A 23,794-nucleotide genomic window follows, 5' to 3' on the forward strand; every position below is an offset into this window, starting at 1 on the left:
TCCGATGGTAATACAAACGTGGATTTATTCCATATAACAATGTGCAGCAAACTTCACAAGTAGTACACAACGTTTTGGCATCTCCTACACCATTTAAAAGTGCCACTTGAAAATGATGTAGGAGATGCCAAAACGTTGTATATTACTTGTGAAGTTTGCTGCACATTGTTATATGGAATAAATCCACGTTTTCACGTTTGTATTACCATCAGAATATTTTTACTAGCTGACTTGATCCAAGGTGTGGGATTCATCTGCTGCCACCCACAGTTTGTTTATTGTGCTGCCTATATTTTTTACTATATCTATCTATATACTGTGGGGTAGATTTCTCAAACATGGTGTAAAGTGAAACTGGCTCAGTCGCCCCTAGCAACCAATCAGATTCCACCTTTCATTTTTCAAAGAGTCTGTGAGGGATGAAAAGTGGAATCTGATTGGTTGCTAGGGGCGACTGAGCCAGTTTCTCTTTACACCATGTTTGAGAAATCTACCCCAGTGTGTGTGTGTGTGTATATAATATATATATATATATATATATATATATATATATATATATATATATATATATATAATTATATATACATACATACACACATACAGATAGGAGATGGATCGATCGATAGATAGATCGATAGATAGATACAAAAAAAGAGAAAAAGCAGCACTGCTCAATTGGCGTTGGGTTGGTGCCAGCGGACCTAGGTCTTGACTCTTGACCGTATTCAAATAGTAAGTAGATAGCCCACTGCACTCAAAGGGTTAACGGTGCAAAACGCAGATTTATAAAAAAAAAAAACAATGTGCTGCACTGTTTTTTTTAAAAAAATCTACAGTACATTACGCACCATTAACCCTTTGAGTGCCGTGGGCTATCTACTTACTAGATAGGTAGATAGATAGGAGATAGGAGATATCTACTGTCTACCTATCTATCTATCTATCTATCTCCTATCTATCTCCTATCTATCTCCTATCTATCTCCTATCTATCTCCTATCTATCTCCTATCTATCTCCTATCTATCTCCTATCTATCTCCTATCTATCTCCTATCTATCTCCTATCTATCTCCTATCTATCTCCTATCTATCTCCTATCTATCTATCATTTATCTATCTCTCTAGCTCCTATACCTTTCTATCTAATATCTGCCCCCAGTCACTGTCACATGCTGCCCTGCCCTGCCCCCCCCTCCCCCCCCTCTCCCGCACATACAGTTGGGGTCAGCTATAGGTCAGCACCTCCATGCTCCCCCGGCCTCTCTCTCCCGCACAGGAAGGAATCCTCTGCCCCCTGTCACTCAGTGTTGCAGCACATATATCTGCCGGCAGCGTCCTGGGCAGATCGTCACACACGGCTGCTTCCAGCACTGCCAAAAGATGAGGCGAGGAGGATTCCTGTGCGGGACAGAGTGCGGTGCCCGGTGGGGGGAGGATGTGCTGACCCATACCTGACCCCAGCAGCCACTTTATGTACGGGAGAGGGGAGGCAGGGTACACCGTGCAGCTTCCAGAGCCGCCCGGAAGCAGCAGCAGCACTGAGCACACAGCACGCCTGTGCGCAGCCTGTCAGATCTCCAGCCTTCCTCCTCAGGAAAATTAACAGAGGGGAGCAGAGCATGCGGCTGCAGGGTGAGGAGGAGGAGGAGGAGGGAGGGGAGAAATACCGCAGATACCGTCCTGGCAGAGTTGAGGTCGGTTAACCGACGCCAGAGACGGTATCGGTATTTTGACGGTATACCTCCCAGCCCTACAGTGGACCCTTTCAGGCGGTGAACGCATGCAATGTATTCTTTCCCCACCCGGCATGATGTATCAATATCCTGTTGGCAACGGGGGAATGTCTTTCAATCGCTGCGGCACTGTAAATGACAGAGCTGTGTGGCTGTGTCAGTACCGTGGCGATTCAAAGAATCCATTGCATGCGTTCACCGTCCATAAGGTCCGCAAATCTAGGGACGTGTGAATGCAGCCTTACGCTGTAACCAGGTATATGAAAGATTTTGTGAAGTGGATACCTGGTACATCCTGGTAACATTGTAACATGCCTGTGCATATTGAACATGTGAATACACAGTTTTGGTTAGTCTTTTTTTTTTTTTTTTACCAGGGAAATTGGAAACAACAACAAGGCACTATTACCATGGTTATTTGTACAGAAACAGAAATATAATAAAGTCTGCTGCCCCTTGGAAGGAGTAAGGCCCTCGCCAGTGCAGGTACTTTCTTTCCTTTGATTACAAAAATGATGCTTGTGGAAGCGCCTGGGTGATGTCCCTGTACATTCAGCTGATGACTGCAGCACGCAATGCTTATTGTAGGAATCCAAAATGAGCCGAGTGATCAGTTTTCCTGTGTCATTTTTAACAAACCTGAAAACCCATTTAGGGTGCCTTCACACCTACCGTATCGCAGTAGAAAATCCGCAGCAGATTTAACTAAATGAATGAACACAGCATTAAATACGCACTGTCAAATCCGCTGCGGATCCGCAGCAGATTTGTAAGTGCGGATTTAGTGCTGTGTTCATTCATTTAGTTAAATCCGCTGCGGATCTGCTGCGGATCCGCAGCGAATTTTCTACTTCTATACGGTAGGTGTGAAGGCACCCTTAAACTTTATAACCTCCCAGGAACCTCTAGTTCCTGGGAGGTGCCGGGCCTACACGACTAGTTCCTGGGAGGTGCCAGCCTACATAACTAGTTCCTAGGAGTTGCCAGCCTACATGACTAGTTCCTAGGAGTTGCCAGCCTACATGACTAGTTCCTAGGAGTTGCCAGCCTACATGACTAGTTCCTGGGAGGTGCCGGTCTACATGACTAGTTCCTGGGAGGTGCCGGCCTACATGACTAGTTCCTGGGTGGTGCTGGCCAACATGACTAGTTCCTGGGAGATGCCGGCCTACATGACTAATTCTTGGGAGGTCCTGGCCTACGTAACTAGTTCCTGGGAGGTTCCGCCTACATGACCGGTTCTTGGGAGGTGCCAGCCTACGTGACTTGTTTATCTTAATTTCCAAACAGCAGTTTAAATGTTTACTTTCTTCAAATGTCAAGACATTTGAAATTTCTTCTATGAAAACTTTTATCATGGTTAGCTTTTCCTATACAGGTGGTTCTGTATAGGACTGCATAATGCATTTACGTTGCCTTTTCCTCAGAGATCTGAGATCCAGCTCCTCATACAACCAATATATATGGCAGTACTGTTAGATATTGTGTTGTGATGTATTGTATTTCTCTCAGACAGAGTATAGGAACAAGTGTGAATTTCTGATCGGCGCTGGTGCCAATAGTGAAGAGAAGACTGTGGGATTTCGACTGGGAAAATACAAAGGAGGAACCTGTGCAGTTGTGGAGCCGTTTGATACTATTCACATTCCCTCTATCACCAAGAATGTGGTCAAGGCGTTCCAAGAATATATTAGGTAGTGCAATTAAAACCTTTCATTTTAATGTTGTAAATTAAAGGCATTTTTAAAAAATTTGACTATGCTTACATTTCACACGCAGTTAAAACAATGGCCGTTGTTTGCAGCGTCAAACCACGGCCGCTGTTTTACATGTTCCTGTGGCCGATACTGCCATATTGATTGCAGGAACATCATTTTATTTCTGTTGTGATCGTGGGCACATTTGGGTGTGCCTGCAGAATGGCCATACACTGTGTGCATAGAGCGGGAACAACAGCCATTGTTTGTGACCTAGCGGCCGCAAATAATTGACAAGTCAATTATTTGTGAGGTCGTAGCAAACACCAGCTGTTGTTCAGTACAGCACATGAACAGTGGCGGCTGCTCGCATAGAGTTCAGTACAGTACATTATTTTATGACAAGAACGCCGTTCTTGTCATAAAAAATACATTGTTAGAACATAGCCCAAGTTTGTTCAGGCTGGGATGATACAGACTAGAGTTGAGCAAAATTCGAGCATGCTGAACCTGAGCTTACTCAAAGTTTACTCAGCTCTAAGGGCCCGTTTCACACAGTGTCTCTATGATATGGCTCGCGCCACTACGCTTCCGTTGCTCTCTGCAGGGAGCAGCGGTGCGCAAGCCATCCAATAGAGACACTGAAGCAGGCGGGATTCCGCAGTGGGGGACTCAATGTGAACAGGGTTAACGGTCCTTATAACATATCTGTTTTAAGGGGGGGACACAAAAATGGATGCAGTTCTGTGCATCCATTTCGATCCATTTTTCCATTGACTTCCATTCTAAAAATGAAGAAACTGATGGAAACACAAAGTACACAGACAGATCTATTAAACAAACTGCAACCCACTGTGAACCCAGCCTAATACAGATTTCTATTTAACCAGTTGTTTTATACCTGAGCCAGACACAAGTGATGAAGGTCACATAAACCATCAGCAAGCTTGGTCTTCAGTTTGGGGGGAGCACTTATGTGATGGGGCCTTTTACTTATCTAATGTACTTCATAATATAATGTATGTATGTTCCCTGCAGGGCTTCTCCATATGGTGTCTACAGTCCCGAGTCGTATGAAGGCCACTGGAAGCAGCTTACTGTCAGGAGCAGCAGAAAAAGTCATGTTATGGCCATAGTGTATTTTCATCCACAGGTATACAATGTTTATGGTTTTTTTTTTTTTAAAGGGGTACTTCAGCGATTTCCCCCCCCCCCATATCAACTGGTGTTAAAAAGTGCCATAGACCTTCACATTTAAAGGAATTTACTTCTATTTAAAAAAAAAATCTTAAGTCTTCTAGCACTTTCTAGCTGCTGTATGTCCTACAGGAAGTGGTGTATTTTTTCCAGTCTGACGCAGTTGCTCTCTGCTGCCCCCTCTGTCCATGTCAGGAACTGTCCAGAGCCGTAGCAAATCCCCCTAGAAAACCTCTCCTCCTCTCCAGACTGGAAAGAATCCACCACTTCCTGCAAGACATACAGAAGCTGATAAGTACTGGAAGACTTGAGATCTTTTAATAAAAGTAAATTACAAATCTCTGGCACCAGTTAATTTGAAAGTTTTTTTCTTCTTTTTTTCCCTGTAGTACCCCTTTAATATATTAAAATGATTTCTTCACAGAAACTGAGCAAGGAAGCTCTAGCCGAGTTAAAGTCTTCTCTGGCAAAATTTTTCACAGATGGACCAGGAAAAGATAGTGGAATCACCTCACTTTATTTTGTGGAGGAAGGTCAAAGGTATGTCCTTTCTAATATACATAGTATGCACAAGCCAAAAAGACAGAAATGGCTTCACATCGCAGCCATGGTTGTCACAAAGGTTTGTTCAGCTACATTAAAAACCAACATCAGAAATTAATATATAATTCTATCAAACCATATTGCCTCATGTACCAACATGCAGGTCTCTGATACACATGAGTCCCTAACCAAAAAACATCACTGTGGCGGTCAGCGAACACAATCTCCGCACAGCGTGCGCAAGCAGAGAAGGGGGGCCACGGAATGTCACAGGACCAAACCCCAAAGGGCCCCCGCGAGCCCCGCCGCCACCGCCGGCGGAGAGAGTGGGCGCCGAATAACGCAAGTTTGTACAAGTGTGTATAGTATACTGGCCTCACAGGTTCTCACTGCAACCTAGACAAAAGGCTACAATCTGTCGGTCATCATTTATTGCAGTGACCGTCCAAAAGAAGACAGTGAGGACATAGACATCCAGCAAATGTCAGCAAGACTGAAGAACTGGGAGAAACTGTGTTGAAATAAATAATGCTTTTATGTCAAACATATTTTTTTAAGAATTTTTGGTGATGATTTTTCTAATTTCCCGTTTTACTGTCTATATTGTAAAAAGTTTCCGTTTTCACCACTGGGACTAAAACTAAAGGCCTTATTACACGGAGCGATTATCTGCAAAAAATCATTCCGTGTAATAGAAGGCAACGATCAGCCGACATGAATGACTCGCTGCAGAGGCGTGTAATGGCGGTGGCAGCGTTGCCCCGTGTAATAGGGGATTAAGCTAAGATTTCCTGTTTTGTCTGTAGTGATAAGAGGAGGCTACGGGATAGAGGAGAGAATGGCAGCTCCCTGTAGAATGACCTCTTCTCCGAGGTCACAGAGCGCACTCAGTAATATTTCACATTCATCTGAAGGGCACAGATTCTATTGTAATCTATGTCCGTGAGACTGGCTGTAGAGCATGCCACTAAATGCTGTTAAAAACAGCTCAGGCAAGAAGGCAGCTCACGCTCCCTGGTGTTCTGCTGGCACTTCTGAAAAGGTCTCTGAAGTGACAGGACAGTGATTGGCCTGTCACTCCTGGCCGCACTTCCCATTGTGTACTATGCTTAATTTGAAAGTGGGCACACCCGAATGCACCAGCATTCAAATTAAGGTAAAGTGATGTTCATCACAGGATGAACTTCACAGACTGCCACCGTTCTGTGACACGGCTGTTGTTATACATTGTGTGAACCTGGCCTAAAGTTTTTAAAACTTTTTAAAAACTTTTATAACTTTGTACGCACAGATCTAAAACTTAGGGTTAAACCATCTTTTTTTTTTCCACATTGTATTTCTTGCAGAAAATCTCCAAACCTGGAAGATTTACCAGTAGAACATGTAACTGGAGACCATTACATCTATGAAGAACTGCTTGGTCTAACCTTTCGGATTTCACCCCATGCTTTCTTTCAGGTAGCCAATCCTTATTTTGCTATTGCCACTGATCATAAAATAAAAGTGTGTGTGTGTGTGTGTGTGTGTTTGGGGTGGGGTGTGGGGGGGAGTGTTTACAAAAAATGCAAAGCAAAAGTGACAACGTTTCCTATTGCAATCTACAGGTTGCTGTTTTTCTATGCAGGAGAACCTCGGATTTTTTTTTTAACTTTCAAATCAACTAATATCAGAAAGATTCATAGATTTGTTATTTACTTCTATTTAAAAATATCAAGGCTCCCAGTACATGTCAGCTGCTGTATGTCCTGCAGGAAGTGGTTTATTCTTTCCAGGCTGCCACCTCTGTCCTTGTCAGGTACTGTCCAGAGCAGTAGCAAATCCCCATAGAAAACAGCTCTGGACAGTTCCTGTCACTGACAGAGATGGCAGCAGAGAGCACTGTGTCAGACTGGGAAGAATACACCACTTCCTGCAGGACATACAGCAGCTAATAAGTACTGGAAAACTTTTTTTAATCAAATATCATTGGCTGCTAAGGCTTCTGCTTACTTTTTATTTCATTTTAGCTTTGCTAAATCTCCCACTAAAAAGCTGATAAGTAGCAGCTTCTATCCATAATTTACTTACTTGTCATTGTAATGAGTGGTGGCTGCATTCGATGTATGTTTCTGCATGGAGCATTATTGAATAAAATAGTGTGAAAGTCACTTATAGATCTCATATACTTGTTATCCTAACAGGTGAACACTCTAGCAGCGGAGGTTTTGTATTCTGCCATTGCAGACTGGGCTCAGCTAGACCAGAACAGTACTGTACTGGATGTTTGTTGCGGCACAGGAACTATTGGAATTTCCTTGGCTAAGGCAAGTGACATATCACCTTATCCGCAGGTTAATATTGATGATGTCTCATGCAGGTCCCAATTCTAAAAAGACCAGATCATGCCTGTCAGTGTATTAGCCAGGTCCAGCTTTCCCAGACAGTGTTGAAAACCGTGGATAAAGGGGTTTACAAAGTCGCCTCCACCAGTCTGACTTTAGTTTATCCCATGCTCTGGATTAAAAACTAACAAATTATACTTACCTTCACTCAGTCCCCAACAGGTCCTGCTTCTGTGCTGTCAGTTTCCAGGTCACAAGCAGTGTATACTTACTATCTGCTCGCCTGTCCACTGGCCGCTGTATCTTCAGGCTGCCACCTCCTCCAGAATGATTGACAGCTGGAGGAGGCGGGGCCTGACTATACAGCCGGAGGACTGGAGAGCTGGATACCAGATAACAAGCAGCGCAGATAGTAAGTATACACTGCTTGTGATCTGGAAACTGACAGCACAGATATATACGTATCCTGAGCTTCATGAATGATACAATGATCAGCTGATCAGTGCCAATTTGTGGCTGACAAATTAATTCATGTAAAAGGCCCCTTACCGTGATGTGAGGTATCTCCCTGGGACAGCACCAACCACAGATTTGCATGCTGTGAGGGTGTTCTGTGCTCATTTCTACTAATAAGATTTTCTTTCCTTCTCACATTCTAAAGAAAGTGAAAAAAGTTGTGGGGATTGAACTGTGCCAGGAAGCGATATCAGATGCCAAAGCTAATGCCAAGATCAATGGTGAGTACTTCCCAAGTGTTTTCCATTTGTCACTCTTCACATTTCTAAGTGTTTTCTTATAGAAATATGAGTAATTTCCAATTACAGATGAGACAATGTAAAATTGGGTATTTCTGGAATGAGCTGATAGAAGCGCCTAGCTAAGTGCTTTACAGTCTCCATCTTGCTGCAGGGACTGGCTCCATAGACTTGTATCCTGCCACCAGATGGAAAAGATAGCAAGCCAAGGAGTGAAGCGCTTAGCTGCGGGCTTCTCTTTGCTTGTTCTAGAGATTGATCACCCAGACCCTGACCAGTCAAAAACCTTTTACGTGTCTTTTGTCACATACCATCAATGGAAAAGTCCATCGGCACCAGTCACAATTGTGTATAAACAGCCTTTGCAGTATTAGATGTGGGACGCATGCCTGGGAGTCTCCAATCCCAACAGGAGACAATATTACACCCAGGAAAGAAATAATCCGGCAGCATCCAGTAGTCAGATCATGAGGAATTTATTCAAGCATCATATATGGTGGCAATGTTTCAACCCCTGAGGGTCTTTCTCAAGCCCTTCAGGCTTGAGAAAGACCCCCAGGGGTTGAAACGTTGCCACCATATATGATGCTAGAATAAACTTAAACCACCTTCTCAATTCCTACTTTATGAATGTTATCCTTGTGCAGAACTCGCTAGAGGACTGCTGCTTCCCCACGTATGTAGAGTTACAATTCTTCATAAGTAAAGCTATTTATAGAGAAATATATGGAAATTTAGGAATATTTTATGTTTAGTATCAGTAGTAGCAGGGGCCCACTGAGGTCTCAGACTGCTAATGCTGTATGCAAAAGCTATTGCTTTTGCAGATAGACTTAACACATGTCTGTAGTGGCTGGGGCCCCCAAGAAGCCAACAGCACCCGGCAATAGCGGGCCCCCTGCTCCTGAGGGGCCCACTCAGCTGTCGGATGCCGTGCCGGCCAGGGCTGGATCTCCTCCTTCCTGCTTCTTCCTCACACACGCTGCTGCTGGCCCCTCCCCCTCACTGTCCTAAAGGGGGAGGGACCAGCAGCTGGAGGGATCCTGCCGTCCATGGCTGTCAGCTAGAGATTGAAGACGTCTAGCAGCAGCTCTGACAGTGAGTGAGGCTGCCGAGTGCTGGAAGGTGACAGGTACTGAAAGAGGACTGAGAGGAGTGACAACACAGACAACCACCCAGCCACACCACTGACCGGACACGATAGATAGATAGATAGATAGCAGCTCATCACATATCTTGGATTGTACATACATGGATCATCACAACCAACTCACCCCTTTTAATGTCTAAAAGCTTATTACCTATACCATTATTATTTTTAGGCAAATATAATCTGGTTAAAAGAGTTCTCCAGAATTAAAAGAAAAACAGCATAATTGTTTTCTTCCAAAAACAGCCAGCGCCACCCCTGCTCTTAGGTTTTGTGTGGTATCACAACTTGGCTCTATTCACTTTAGTCGAATACCACACACAAACTGAGGACAAGAGTGGTGCTGTCTGTGGAAGAAGGCAGCTATATTTTTCTAATCTTAAACCCTTTTACTTTTTTTCTGGTTCTATATTTCAAATGTAGAAAGTCTGCTCTTTATCCTTATTCACTATAAGAAATGTAGAAGAATATTCCCTTTATTATTCAGAAATCCTTGTCACCTGCTGAGGTTTCCTATGGGTAATGTTGGTTTGGGGGCCCACTCAGACTCACTCGCCCCCCCCCCTAGGCTGAACCCCTAGCTACGCCCCTGTTTAGTATATTTACTGTTAGTTTGAGTATTATTATGTTACATGGATGAACAATGAACTGGAACCTATATACAATATGCCCATTATTACTTTATCGCAGATCTGAACAATATTGAATTTCGTTGTGGCAAAGCTGAAGACATCTTCCCTACCCTCATAAACTCTTACACCTCCCAGAGTCCTGTGGCCATAGTTGACCCCCCAAGGGCTGGACTTCGTAAGTACAAGCATAGTGCTAAATAAATGCAAATAACAATAATAATAATAATAATAATGCATTTATGGTCTTAAAGGAGAAGTCCCACCAAATTAAAAAAGTCAGGAAGCCAGGGTAGTGTGGGAAAATAAAAAAACAATGTAAACTTACCTATCCGGTGAGCTGCAGTTCTTCCAGCTGCAACGTCATGTACCGGACCGAGTGATTGCCCGCTCAGCTGGGCAGTGACCTTGCAGCTCGAAGAGCTGGGTACATGACGTACCTGGTTTCCAGCGGAGAATAACTTCCTGCGGCCATCAGCGGCACCTGGGAGCGGTGCAACAGGGGCATGGGGACTGGTGAGTTTTAGTCTGTTTATTATTTTCCCACACACCCAGGACTTCTCCTTTTAAAGCGACTCTGTACCCACAATCTAACCCCCCAAACCACTTGTACCTTCGGATAGCTGCTTTTAATCCAAGATCTGTCCTGAGGTCCGTTCGGCAGGTGATGCAGTTATTGTCCTGAAAAATACTTTTAAACTTGAAGCCCGTGCCAAACGGGAGTATCTGTGCCCTAACTTTGCACCACCCCTCCGCCCCTCCTCCTCATTAGGAATGCTCCAGGCAGATTGCCTCCTATTCCCCACCTGTGTCAGCCCGGCACATGGGCTGGATCGTTAAGGACCCTGTGCAATGTTCAGCATGGAGAAAATGTTTCAGTGGCATTCCTAATGATGAAGAGGGTGGGGAGGAGGGACGGAGGGGTGGTGCAAAGTTAGGGCACAGATACTCCCGTTTGGCACGGACTTCAAGTTTAAAAGTATTTTTTAGGTCTATAACTGCATCACCTGCCAAGCTGCATCATCTGCCAGGACAGATCTTGAATTAAAAGCAGCTATCCGAAGGTACAAGTGGTTTGGGGGGGGGGGGGGGGGGTCAGATTGTGGGTACAGAGTCGCTTTAAACATTGCCCCCTCATCAGATACAGTGAGACGGAAGGTTAATCTAATAAGTGGTTAGTATCTGCTCATTCTTTTATGCAGCTTAGAATTATTTTTTTCTTTTCCCAATGTTGCCAGAAAATAATTTATGTTGACTAAAAGGATCTAATAGGCCACAAGGAAATTAAAGAGGACCTGTCACCCCCCGTGCCGGGTTGACAGGCTCCCGACCCCCCGTTAGAGCCCCCTATACGTGATCCCGCCAGGTGCCGCTTCCTAAGCCGGTCGGGTCACTGAGATATCAGCGCCCGAAGCCCGGCGCGCGCGCTGACAGGAGAGTCCGATGCCCATAGAGAATGACGGAGCATCGGACTCCCCATTCATTCTCTATGGGCATCTGACTCTGCTGTCAGCGCGCGCCGGGCTTCGGGCGCTGATATCTCCGTGTCCCGACCGGCTCAGGAAGCAGGACCCGGCGGGATCACGTGAGTATAGGGGGATCTAACGGGGGGTCGGGAGCCTGTCACCCCGGCACGGGGGGTGACAGGTCTCCTTCAAGATGGTGCCTATGTATCTGTAGTACAGTCACAGAGACCCAAGTGCTACCTTACTTTCTCCATGCATATACTCTGTATCAGGCCTTAGGTTTATCCAGATATAGATAAACTCCAACTTTTGCTCAAAATGTTGCTACTAAGTAAAGATTTCTTTAAAAACAGCTGACTGAGGCACCAAAAAAGGTAACGCATATTATTTAATTCTATACATAACACTGATGGTAACATACGTTTTTAGGCTATGTTCACACTACGTATGAGTCCGGCCGTAGTTCGTACGCAGCCGTACATGTGCAGCTGAAAGTACGGCCGTGGGAAAAATAGACATGCGGCCGGATTGCGAACATGCGGGCGAACCGCGAACCCTAGCTTGTTTCGAAGCGATCTGAAACAGGTCATTTACTTGGATATCTTCGCCCAGCCCAATAAAACTCACTGAACCTTTTAGATCTAAAAATCAACTTCAATTTGGCTGAAATAAGTACTTTGTACGGGACCGCACTGAAATCCACGGCCGTGAGTTGGAACATTTCCGTCCTCAAACAATGGTCTTGTCCATTTTTCACTGCGCGGTATACGATCCGGCCGTAAGCTCATACGTAGTGTGCATTGTGCGGCCGTATATCGTATACTTTCAAGCATCAACCTCAAAACTATGTGCGTATATTCGCGGTTGGCACTACGGCCGGAAAGATACGTATTGTGAACATAGCCTTAGCCTTCTATTTTTCAGAAACATCTTAGGGTTTAATCCCACATTCCGTGAAACACGAACTGCACGGACGGGAAAGCCCTGTAGTGAAGTCTTTCCCCGTTGTGCATGATGTATCAATGTCATGACGGAAGTGGGGAAAGATATTGAATCAGTGCCACGAATATTCTGACACTTTCCCGCTCCCGGCATGATATTAATACATCATGCCGGACAGGGAAAGACTTCACTACAGGGCTTCCCCGTTTGTGTTTCACGGAACGTGGGAATAAGCCCTTGCTTTATATACATGAGCGTTTATCTCCAGCTGTACATTTTAAAGGGGTATTCTCATCACAACAGCTATATCTAAATCAGTAGGTTAATAAATGATAAGAAACATTATTATCTATGTCTCTCTGCTAGGCTCTCTGACATGTTTACAGCTTTTGTCGCCAGGCTGGCTCACGTTGAAGTTTCACAGCTAAGATATCCCATTAACTGTTATGGTACCTTTTCAGATTCCAAAGTAGTTATTGCAATCCGAAGGGCTGAACATCTGAAACGTCTGATCTATGTGTCCTGTAATCCAAAGGCTGCCCTCAACAACTTTGTAGAGTAAGTTATGCCTTTGGAATATACATAATACTAAGTGTAGCTATGCATTTTTTCCAGAATACTGTACGTCTAGTATTGGACAGGTTTTTTAATTTTGTGGCATAATGAATGTGCAGTGATATGGACCAGCCTTTCACTGTCAGAAGTTTTAATTGGTCTGGGTGTGGTTCAGGATTCCACAGATCATTAGATAAAGCGTATATAGCTTAGTGCTTCTCTCCCTGGCCCGCTGGCATCTCTGTCAGGAAATAGGCTATATAAACAGAAGAGGCAGCTAACAATGGAGAGAAGCACTTAGCTGGGTGCTTCTGCTGGCTCCTAGAGATTGGTGCAGTTTTAAGTTTTTACAAATGAGAGGGACTGTTTAAAAGAAAACTTTAAATCTAACCTGCTGATAGCTTCCTACTGCACAGAAGACACCTAGGAGAAAGGTATGTCTCTTACCTTCCTCCTCGGCGCCTTCCGGTATAGTCATTTGCTCCACATGGTATTATACAACCCAATGATCATTGTAAGTGAGCACTGATGTGCTGCTCTATGTACTCCTTGCTTTACAAAGTAAAATATTTAAGTTATACTTACCTGCCCAGGCTGCCCCCCCTCCCCCTTACTGCAGCCACAGCTGAAGGCAACTCTGTCTGTCTCAGCCACTTGACAGGACAGCACTAGTGATTGGTTTAGTGGCCTTTCACTCTGAATACTGCTTCAGCGGTGGCTCTGGTGAGCAGGGAAAAGGTTGCCGGACACGAGGGGAGCCTAAACAGGTAAGTGTTATCTTTTTTTTTTTATTTTCTTTACACTATCATCAGCCGGAATATTGGCCCAAATCGGCCAGATTTGGCAGAATTGCTCTGTGTATTAGGTCCCTTAGACTCTAGTTTCTCTTTACTAGTTTCTTTCTATGCTTTTTTTAACAACTGCAGCAGTCAGCTGATGTCCATACCTATGTGGATAGTATATATGTAATAATCTGCATGATTTTTTTCTTTCTTCTCTTCTTTCTAGTCTGTGTCGTGCTCCTTCAAACCGCGTAAAAGGTCGTCCATTCAGGCCTGTCAGAGCGATGGCTGTTGACCTCTTTCCTCAAACACCCCACTGTGAACTACTTGTTCTTTTTGAGAGAGTGGAATATAGTAAGAGTGACAGCACTTCTACCCCCGAAACCAGCCGGGAACATACAGATGGTCAGCAAGAATGCAATGTCCAAGCGGAAGCAATAAATGCCTAGATCTGTGCACACAGTCACACTGCTCATCAACATTTGTAATATTAACTGTTTAATATCCTGGTCGGATCTCCGTATCACAAACAGTTTATTTCAAGTCTTACTTGCTTTTAGTTTATTCTTTTTTAATGCTTCATTTATTGCAGACAATGCAAAATATTTACTTTAAATCAGTTATAGCACAAAAGTATGTTTAATGCTATAGTCAGAAGGCCAGCACTGGTGCATAGAATACTGGTATGCAACAATGTCTCCCATAACATTGTGTTGTGTACTGTGCTGTTCTAACATATGTCATTTAAACCTAATCTAATGTCGCCAACAAATCTTGTCATATTAATGTTAACTACTATATAGTAAATGCTCTTAGCTTATTTTTATATTGTCATATCAAAATTTCACATTTCTTTTCCTAAAATAAAACCTTTATGTTCGCATTCAGTCGGCTTCCAGCTATATGATAAGGATGAACTCTCTATATACAGTGCAAAGTATAACCTCATGCTGATGGCAGATGCCCAATTCTCATTTTCCTCCGCACATTGTAGTTTAACGTGTTATCATTTGTTCTCTTACTACTCACACTTAGACAAGACCAGCATGTTAAAGGGGTTATCCAGAGAGCAGAAGAGGTCCTACCTCTTCTGGTCTCCGGCGCTTCACCTCCCTGCTCTCTGCCAGTCAGTGCTGGTAACTACCATTCTACAGTTATGTGGTACTATGGCCAATATGCCTGGAATACTGGGGATTAAAGTGGATTTTCAATTTCTAGCAATGGCAGTAAGGTTATGAAACATTATAGTAGGGTGATTTAAGGGCAAAGAATCAAGTCTCAGTGACAATAAGGCAACTTTAGGGCTACAGATGAGCGAATCAACAGTAGGAACGAAAGCGCATTCTGCTTATCAGGCTGCGGGCTTTGAAGTCTGCTCTGCTCAATGCCGCTTCTCCCCGGGTGCTGGGAAAAGGATCCAGTATTGGGAAAACTGGGAGAAGTTTCTAAGGACTAGATCCATCTTTTTCCAGCACCTGGGGAGCAGAGCAGACTTCAAAGCCCACAGTCTAATGAGCAGAATGCAGATAGGAACAAAGCCATTTGCTCATCTCTATTCAAAGCCCCAAGGTACAGGATAATGGAGTATTTTATTCATCATTTTTTAAATCTGAGAGCAGAAGGGTTTAAGAGTCTCAAACGTCCATATGTGAAGAAGCAATCCAGGGTTCGCAACATTTTTGATATGACTGAGGGCAGTGAACAAAGTAAAAAAAAATGTAAGTGATACTCACCAACCCTTATCTCCTGTTTGAGTGTCTTCCCAATCTTCATGCTTCTGAGACCAAACCTGCACACTCAGCCAATGACTGAGTGAGGTAGGACACTGCTGTGGCCAGTAGTTGGTTGGCTGGCCGGGTGGGCAAGTCCTGGTGAGACGGCTAATCTCGACAGTAGTAACATCAGTGAGAAGTGGGGGACTGTAGGGTGCTGAAACCTGGTGGTGAAGGTGACCAGGCTAAATGAGAATCATTTATTTGATGTCTTTACCATGCCCGCACGTGCAGATGGAGTGGCTGACCATCAATATACCCCCCAATTCTTGCCCAGCAGATGAAGAGAAAGCTTGGCCAAATTAAAAATTTTTAATGCCTGATTCTTTTATTCTCAAAGAAATAAGCCACCAACAAGAGATATGTATCTGCATTTTTTGTGGATGTTACTTATGTAAAAATTACGGTCACTTCTGTAGACGTCTATGGGCGAATCTGTTCTGCAATTAGGGCCATACTAGGACATGTCCTAATGTTTTACGGCATGGATTGTGGAACCATAAAATTACAGACAGTGTGAATAGCCCAATAGAAATCAATGTGCCCTAAATTGGTCCATAATTTTGGATCCGTAATTATAAACAATTTACAGAACATGTGCCAAACAGTAGAATACAATTCTGATAGTGTGTTTGGTTTACAACACAATTATAACACAGAATATTATATTTGACATTTAGTGTTTTTGCTTATAAAACTTGCCCATATGATGTAAATCTAAAAACATTTCTATTTCACCCACAACAGTATGGCTGTGTAAGAATTGAAAAACAAAAATTGCATATGTGCTACATATTACGGTAATAAATAACCTAGATTGCAAACATTTGCTACTGATTATAGCAGCAGAGGAATCACACAAAGTTTGATCACATTTTTCAACAATCTTCTCAGAAACTTGCTTCAGGCACACACATTACATCGTTCCAACTCACGGCCGTGGATTTCCATGCGGTCCCGTATGGAGTACTTATTTCAGCCAAATTGAACTTGATTTTTAGATCCAAAAAGTTCTGTGTGTTTTATTGGACTGGGCGAAAATTTCCAAGTAAATGACCTGTTTCAGATCGCTTTGAAACAAGCTAGCAAGCATAACTGTACTACAGGCGTATGTTCGCCCGCATGTTCGCAATCCGGCCACATGTCTATTTTTCCCACGGCCGTAGTTTCAGCCGCACATGTCCGGCCGCGTACGAACTACGGCCGGACATATACGTAGTGTGAACATAGCCTAAGGCAGTATATTTCAGGCAGTATTTGGTCCTCATAGCAACCAAAACCAGGAGAGGGTTAAAAACACAGAAGGGCTATGTTATTTACAGTTATATGGGGACCTTCCACTCAAATTCAACATTGTGTGAACAGATCCTTTCTGTGTTTTTAATCCACTCCTGGTTTTGGTTGCAATATGAGGACCACAATACTGACTGAAATATACGTAGTGTGAACGCAGCCTAAAGGTGTATTCCGTGTAGGTAAAATTCATGTTGAATCACACACCCCCTCCTGGAGTCTAACAATTTGTTCCATACTTGTTAATACCTTTTCAGTCTCCTTCCCCAGTTTTGAGCTGCTGCTTTCTTTCAAAGACACAGCAAAGTGTATGTGAGCTTTTCTCTCTGTTTCCCCCTCCCCTCCAAGAAAGCTTAGGCCTAGTTTACACATATCCAGCGGTGTTTCCCTCCAGCTTAGGCCTAGTTTACACATATCCAGCGGTGTTTCCTTCCGGTGCAGGAGAGAAGCACCGGAGGGAAACGCATCTCTGAACTGATCCCATTGTTTTCAATGGGACAGTTCGGATGATCAGTTCTACAACTGATGCCGCTGGACAGACCGCACTTCAGAACCCTACATGCAGCGTTCTGATGTACTGCCCGCTAGGCTATCCGGCACAGCATCCACTAAAGTCTATGGAGAGCCGGAGGCATGCCGTGTGCAGACGCATGCATTATGCATCCTCCGGCGCTCCATAGAGAAGTCCCTGTCCCTGCCCCCCCTGTGACCCTGGCTCTGCAACAGAGTGCCCTCTTGCAGGGGGGCAGCCCCCTAACTCCTCTGTACAGGTGCAGAACTATAGGACAGGGAACCTTGCCTCTCCAGCTGTTGTAAAACTACAACTCTCATCATGTCTGGGATATCCAGGCATGATGGGAGTTGTAGTTTTGCAACAGCTGGAGAGCCAAGGTTCCCTACCCCTGCTATAGGGGATATCCTCAAGTCCTGCTGCCCAAGGTAGAGGGTTCTCTGTAATGGCGTATAGGAAAAAAAACTGATGACAACTGATAAATGTATGGCAACTGATAGAAACTCAGTTTAAAAAAAAACAAAAAACAGAAAACCTGATGACAACTGATGCCTTTTTGGAATCAGTTGTGACATCAGTTGTGGTCATTTTGTTTACAAAAAAAACGGAAACAGATGCAACATATATGTAAACTAGGCCTTACGTAAACAGTATCCCTGGCTGTACCTGGACTCTGTAATGCAGGAAGGGTTAATCTGAGGTCAAGTTGCTGATGACCTCACTGTGATTAACCCTCCCAGCATTACAGAGAGCAAAGACAGCTTACCAGGGGACAATGGTTATATAAACCATCTCGGAAAGGAGAGGGAAGCAGGGAGTTCAAAGCAGAGATGTAGTGAACAGCTCACAGATAGTTTTCGGTGTCTTCAGCAGAAAGCAGCAGGCTCAGAACTGAAGGAAGGAGACTAAAAAGATTAAACCATAACAAGTATGGAAGAAATTGTTAGTCTTCAGGAGAGGTGATGATTCAAAATGCATTTTACCTGACCGGAAAACGCCCTTTAAGCGTTGCTAGTTTGCTTTTTTTTTTTTCTTAACTTTACAACCATAAAAGTAGCAAAAAAAAAACAAAAACGAGACCACCATTTAATTGTAATATCAAACTTTATTGCTTAAAACTAATAAACCGAAAAGGCTTTAAAAACACAATACCGAGGATCGAGTGCACAAGATTTACATCAGTATTAAAAGCAGAACCCCATTTGAAACATGTGACAAGTTAGACAAATCACTTATTTGACAGTCACTCCACATAGTCATACAGCAACCATTGATTAGATATATTAGATTATAAGGTATCACCGCGCAGACAATACTTACACTGGTTAATATAGCTGGCTGGAGCAAAACAAAGCTTTTACTTTGCTGATGGCCTCACAAGGTCATGGAACATAATAAAACAATCATGTTTACTTAGTAAACTTTTTTTTTTGTTTTTGTTTTTTTTCTGCTTAGCCTGGACATTTGGAATTTTATATACACACACACATACAGCAACATCAAAAAATCTACATAAATGAATATATGTCTAAGTGGCTTATATTTATGCTTTTACAAGTCACTAGCTTCTTAGAGGAGGTTCCAAGCAGTTGAATAACTTTCTGCATACACCAAGTACCACACTAAGTATAGATTGCCTGCTTGCGTACCTTGGGGTACCTCACGTAAAAGTAAAATTTAACATATGAAGGGAAAAAGCTGTATTGTTACATGTCTGCATAATTCCAGGTTTACTTTCAATGCGCGTACAGAAAAGTCACACGATCAATATTGGGGGGAAAAAAAAAAAAAAGTTTTACATCGAAATGTCATGCACCAAAATAGATCAAGATTCCAGTACAACATAGCAAGCAGTGAGCACTTAACATGTAATCTACAAATAAAACAATGAGTAAAAAGATCCATACAAGGCAAGTCTAGTAGTAATAATGCATATGGTTTGTAAACACAATTGGTACCAGTGAGCTGAAGGAGTTCTCTTCCCTTAAAGGGGCCAGTCAATTTATCAGAAAGGAGAAATGATCCTTCAAATACAGAGCGTGCTGCCCGAGATCCTTTCCTCCCTTAATCTGGCTTTTTCTACATTAACATTTGAAAATATTGTTTAGTCTATAAAATATTCCTCTGAGGTAATAAATGTACAATAGGCATCTATATATATGCTGTGAAGAATGGTCAGGCGCACGCACGCATACACCATAAGAGATTATTCTAATAAAAAAATCACATACAATCATTGCTAGTTTGAAGAGATTAGTAGTCAACACACAAACACTGACAATATACTATTAAGATCCGTATCCAGACATCTGAGGGTGGGTTTTAATTCTAAGTTTAAGTGAATCTGTCAGCTACAATTCCCGTTCCAAGCTGCTGACACTGTTAGATAGCTGGAGACATGACAAGGAGACACATGGTACCTTTCATATATCCATCTGTGCTTCCAGAACATAAGACAATGCTTTTATTATAAATTATTATTATTCTTCTCTGGTGAGAAGGGTTTCCTCTAATTGCAGCAGGCTGGAACGCCTCCTCGGCTCCCCTCCCATCCCTATTCCTACTTGGAAGTCTGCTTCATGCTGACTGACAATGAAACAGGAATAGGGATGGAAGGGGGAGTGAGGAGGCATTTTAGCCAGCAACAATTCATGGACTTGGGAAAGACTGACACTTTACACAGGAGAGTAAAAGTATTTTTCTAAGTTATGAAAGCACAGACTGATATATGAAAGGTACAGTGCGTCTCTGACCTAATAGCTATCTAACACAGACAGCAGTTTGTAACATGAACGGCAGCTGAAAGATTACGTTTAAAGGGTATCTATCATATTAGACTTCTGTTTTATTTAACTGGTGGGGGTCTGGGTGTTAAGACCCCCATCAGTAACGTAAAGAGGACCTGTCACCCCCGGTGCCGGGGTGACAGGCTCCCGACCCCCCGTTAGAGCCCCCTATACTCACCTGATCCCGCTTCTGGAGATAGTCGGGTCATGGAGATATCGGCACCCAAAGCACGCCGCGCGCTCCTCAGATGAGTCCAACACTCAGAGAATGACAGGAGAGTCCAGCGCTCCGTCATTCTCTATGAGCGTTGGACTCATCTGAGAAGCCCGCGCGCCGGGCTGCAGCGGCTGAGATCTCTGTGACCCGACCATCTCCAGAAGCGGGACCTGGCGGGATCACGAGTATAGGGGGCTCTAACGGGCGGTCGGGAGCCTGTCACCCCGGCACGGGGGGTGACAGGTTCCCTTTAAAAAAGCTGCACAAGTGCTTAGTTGAGCACTGCATCTCTGTCCTCTTTACAGATGTGCAGAAAGGTATAGACCACAGGTGTCAAACTCCAGCCCTCCAGCTGTTGCAAAACTACAATTTCCATCATGCCTGGACAGTCAAAGCTTTAGCTTTGGCTGTCCAGGCATGATGGGAATTGTAGTTTTGCAACAGCTGGAGGGCCGGAGTTTGACACCTCTAGTATAGACTTACATTCAATCCACACGAGACGAGTGTGAAAACAAAGGGATGCAGCACTCAGCACTTCTGCTTCTTCTTTTTAGAGATTGTTAGGGGGGGGGGGGGGGTCTGAGCAATCTTCAAACAAACCAGGCCGTGCAGCATTTGATTAGAAGTTGGATGCAGCCCTATGGTTAGAGCCATAGGTTGCATCCAGGCTTTTTAGGACTCCCTTGGACTGATCCAACGTTAATCAAATGCTGCACGCTCAGGTTTGGAGAACCCAGAGCGTACTCGAAGTTTGCACAACTCTACTCAGCACCTGGTCCACACCAACCAAAACTTCTGACAAGTCTCACATGTAAGAAGTTTAATGAAAGGTTAGATACTCTTTAAAGTGATCATAAATGGTCTTTCTGGGTCCATTATAGTCACTTATCATGTTAACTGTTTTTGTACCAATTCATTTTTGTTATTTTCCACATTTTTATATTTATTTTTTTAAGTGTAAACTGTATTAATGTTAATGCTGGTGGCTGTTGTTAGAAATTTACTATAGGGTTATATGTAATGAAGATTAAAAATAGTAAAAAAAAAAAAGTTCACTCAGGGATCCCTGCTGTAAATCTTGGATGCATCTCTAAAACCCCTCCATTATTACCACAAAAGGGATGGTTAAAAAGAAAAATATATATATACACACACAATAAAATCCTAATAAGATACTAAGTAAAATGGATGGGCTGATTTCCCTGTGACTCATGGTAACAGGGCCAAACAATCAATGGAGTCCATGGCTAAGTAAGTATATATGGACAACTGCACACTCCAGCTAATACCTCCAGGGGGTTCTAAACAACACAACTGAGTATTCCAGACAAATACATTTATAATACATCCATATGATAAATAAAAAATGGAGAGGATCACAGCACTGGCAGTCATAGATAATGCTTTATTCACATTTTGACTATTGCAAACTTAAAGGGGTACTCCAGTGGGGGAAAAAAAATAACCTTTCAAATCAACTGGTGTCAGAAAGTTATATAGATTTGTGATTTACTTCTATTTACTTGCGATCTGAAGTCTCCCAGTACTTATCAGCTGCTGCATGCCCTGCACCAAGTAGTGTATTCTTTCCAGTCTGCCACAGTGCTCTCTGCTGCCACCTCTGTCCATGTCAGGAACTGTCCAAAGCAGTAGGAAATCCCAATAGAACACCAATCCTGTTGTGGACAGTTCCTGATAGAGACAGAGGTGGCAGTAGAGAGCACTGTGTCAGACTGGAAAGATTACACCACTTCCTGCAGGACATACAGCAGCTGATAAGTAGTGGAAGACCAGGGATTTAAAATAAATAAATAAACAAATTGCACATCTCTATATCCTCTGAAAGAAAGCATACCCCTTTAAGTAAAACCAGTTGTTACATGGAAGCATTGCTGCTTATATTATATTAATGTACACTCAGCTGTTCCAGTTACAGAAAATACTATGTCTCCTGTGTTTTAGATGTATGGCCTCCTCAACCAGGACACCTCTTATCCTATAAATCCTGCGGATTAGTTTTTTCTTTTGATATTTATAGGTTATGCAATAAAAGCCTATTTTCACCGACTGACTACAAAAGAACTAAAAAGTACAGAGCAGGACATGATCCATCCTGTTTTCTCTCTTAAAAAACAAACAAACACTGCAACTATTCTATGTGAGGCAAAAGACTCAATGTTACACACATATACAATGGCAAATCCTCATAGTAAACTGCAGCCCACACGCTGGTCTGCAAACACTATACTCTACGATAGTTTGCAGTTCTACAAAAGGCCATGAACCGAAAAGCAAAATATTTTGATACTTTAAAGCAGTGGTAGGGAAGCTTGGCTTTCCAGCTGTTGCAAAACTACAACTCCCATCATGCCTGGACAGCCAAAGCTTTAGCTTTGGCTGTCCAGGCATGATGGGAGTTGTAGTTTTGCAACAGCTGGAAAGCCAAGGTTTCCTACCCCTGCTTTAAAGGAAGCCCCTCCCATGGAGAATGCAGGAGAAGAAGAAGATGATGAGCAGATTGAGTACACCTCGGTGGGAAAGGTTCCAGGATAACTTGGCAATTATCCATGTAAGTATTTGCTCATTCTGAGTTAAAGGGCAACTCCAGTGATTTTTTTTCCCTCTCAAATCCACTGGAGTCAGAAAGAGCCAGAGAGGTGTCATTTACTTCTATTAAAAAATCTCAAGTCTTCCAGTACTTATGAGCTGCTGTATGTCCTACATATCTATGTCTATGAAATACAGCAGCTGATAAGTACTGGAAGACTGGAGATTTTTTTTTTTTTTATAGAAGTAAATTACAAATCTCTGGCACTTCCTGACACCAGTTGATTTGAAGAGAAAAAAAAAAGCTGGAGTTGCCCTTTAAGTAATCAAGTGGGCAGTCTTATTCAGTGATTTACAGACTCTTTATATGTTAATTAGGACCACCTACTAGACTACTTAGCTCGTAATAAGCAAAGATTTCCATGACTATCTGACAAGTTATCCCGCAACTTTACCCACATAACTATATATATGGTACTGTTCAGCCATTCCTGCTATATAAGGGCCAGTTCACACAGAGCAAAAAGCGGCACAACTCCGCAGCAGAGAATACTGTCTATTTCATGGGGGGGCTCACGCATCTCCACTGTCCATGGCTCTGCGCTCAACGAATTGACATGTCAATTCTTTTAAGCGGAAAGCCACAGAAGCAGAGGTGCGGGAGGCCTCCCATAGAGACACTGTCACACTGAAACAAGTGGTGTTCTGCTGTGAAATTCTGCCGCTTTTGCTTTGTGTGAACAGGCCCTTACACGCTGCCTTCACAACTGACTGCAATTTCAACTTAACAGACATTAAACACAGGCATCTTTGGTCATTACTTTACAATAGCATTAGTAAGCCAAAACCAGAAGAAAAATTATACATTTCGATTTGTAGGTTTTGGACCCACTTTTTA

General features: G+C 43.2%; 1 protein-coding gene across 1 annotated transcript in view; it reads left to right on the forward strand.

Moving 5' to 3' along the window:
- TRMT2A (tRNA methyltransferase 2 homolog A) overlaps positions 1 to 14,646 on the forward strand; it is an 18,766-nt gene extending 4,120 nt beyond the window's left edge. Inside the window, exons 3-12 of the mRNA XM_069961066.1 lie at positions 2,111 to 2,219; positions 3,246 to 3,427; positions 4,469 to 4,583; positions 5,052 to 5,167; positions 6,517 to 6,628; positions 7,351 to 7,477; positions 8,157 to 8,228; positions 10,087 to 10,203; positions 12,895 to 12,991; positions 13,997 to 14,646. Coding sequence (XP_069817167.1) covers positions 2,111 to 2,219; positions 3,246 to 3,427; positions 4,469 to 4,583; positions 5,052 to 5,167; positions 6,517 to 6,628; positions 7,351 to 7,477; positions 8,157 to 8,228; positions 10,087 to 10,203; positions 12,895 to 12,991; positions 13,997 to 14,219 — 1,270 coding nt within the window. The 3' untranslated portion in view covers positions 14,220 to 14,646. The remainder of the gene's footprint in view (positions 1 to 2,110; positions 2,220 to 3,245; positions 3,428 to 4,468; positions 4,584 to 5,051; positions 5,168 to 6,516; positions 6,629 to 7,350; positions 7,478 to 8,156; positions 8,229 to 10,086; positions 10,204 to 12,894; positions 12,992 to 13,996) is intronic.
- The last annotated feature ends 9,148 nt before the right edge of the window (positions 14,647 to 23,794 follow it).

This window comes from Dendropsophus ebraccatus, chromosome 3 (genome assembly GCF_027789765.1).
Source record: "Dendropsophus ebraccatus isolate aDenEbr1 chromosome 3, aDenEbr1.pat, whole genome shotgun sequence".
Lineage (NCBI taxonomy): Eukaryota > Metazoa > Chordata > Amphibia > Anura > Hylidae > Dendropsophus > Dendropsophus ebraccatus.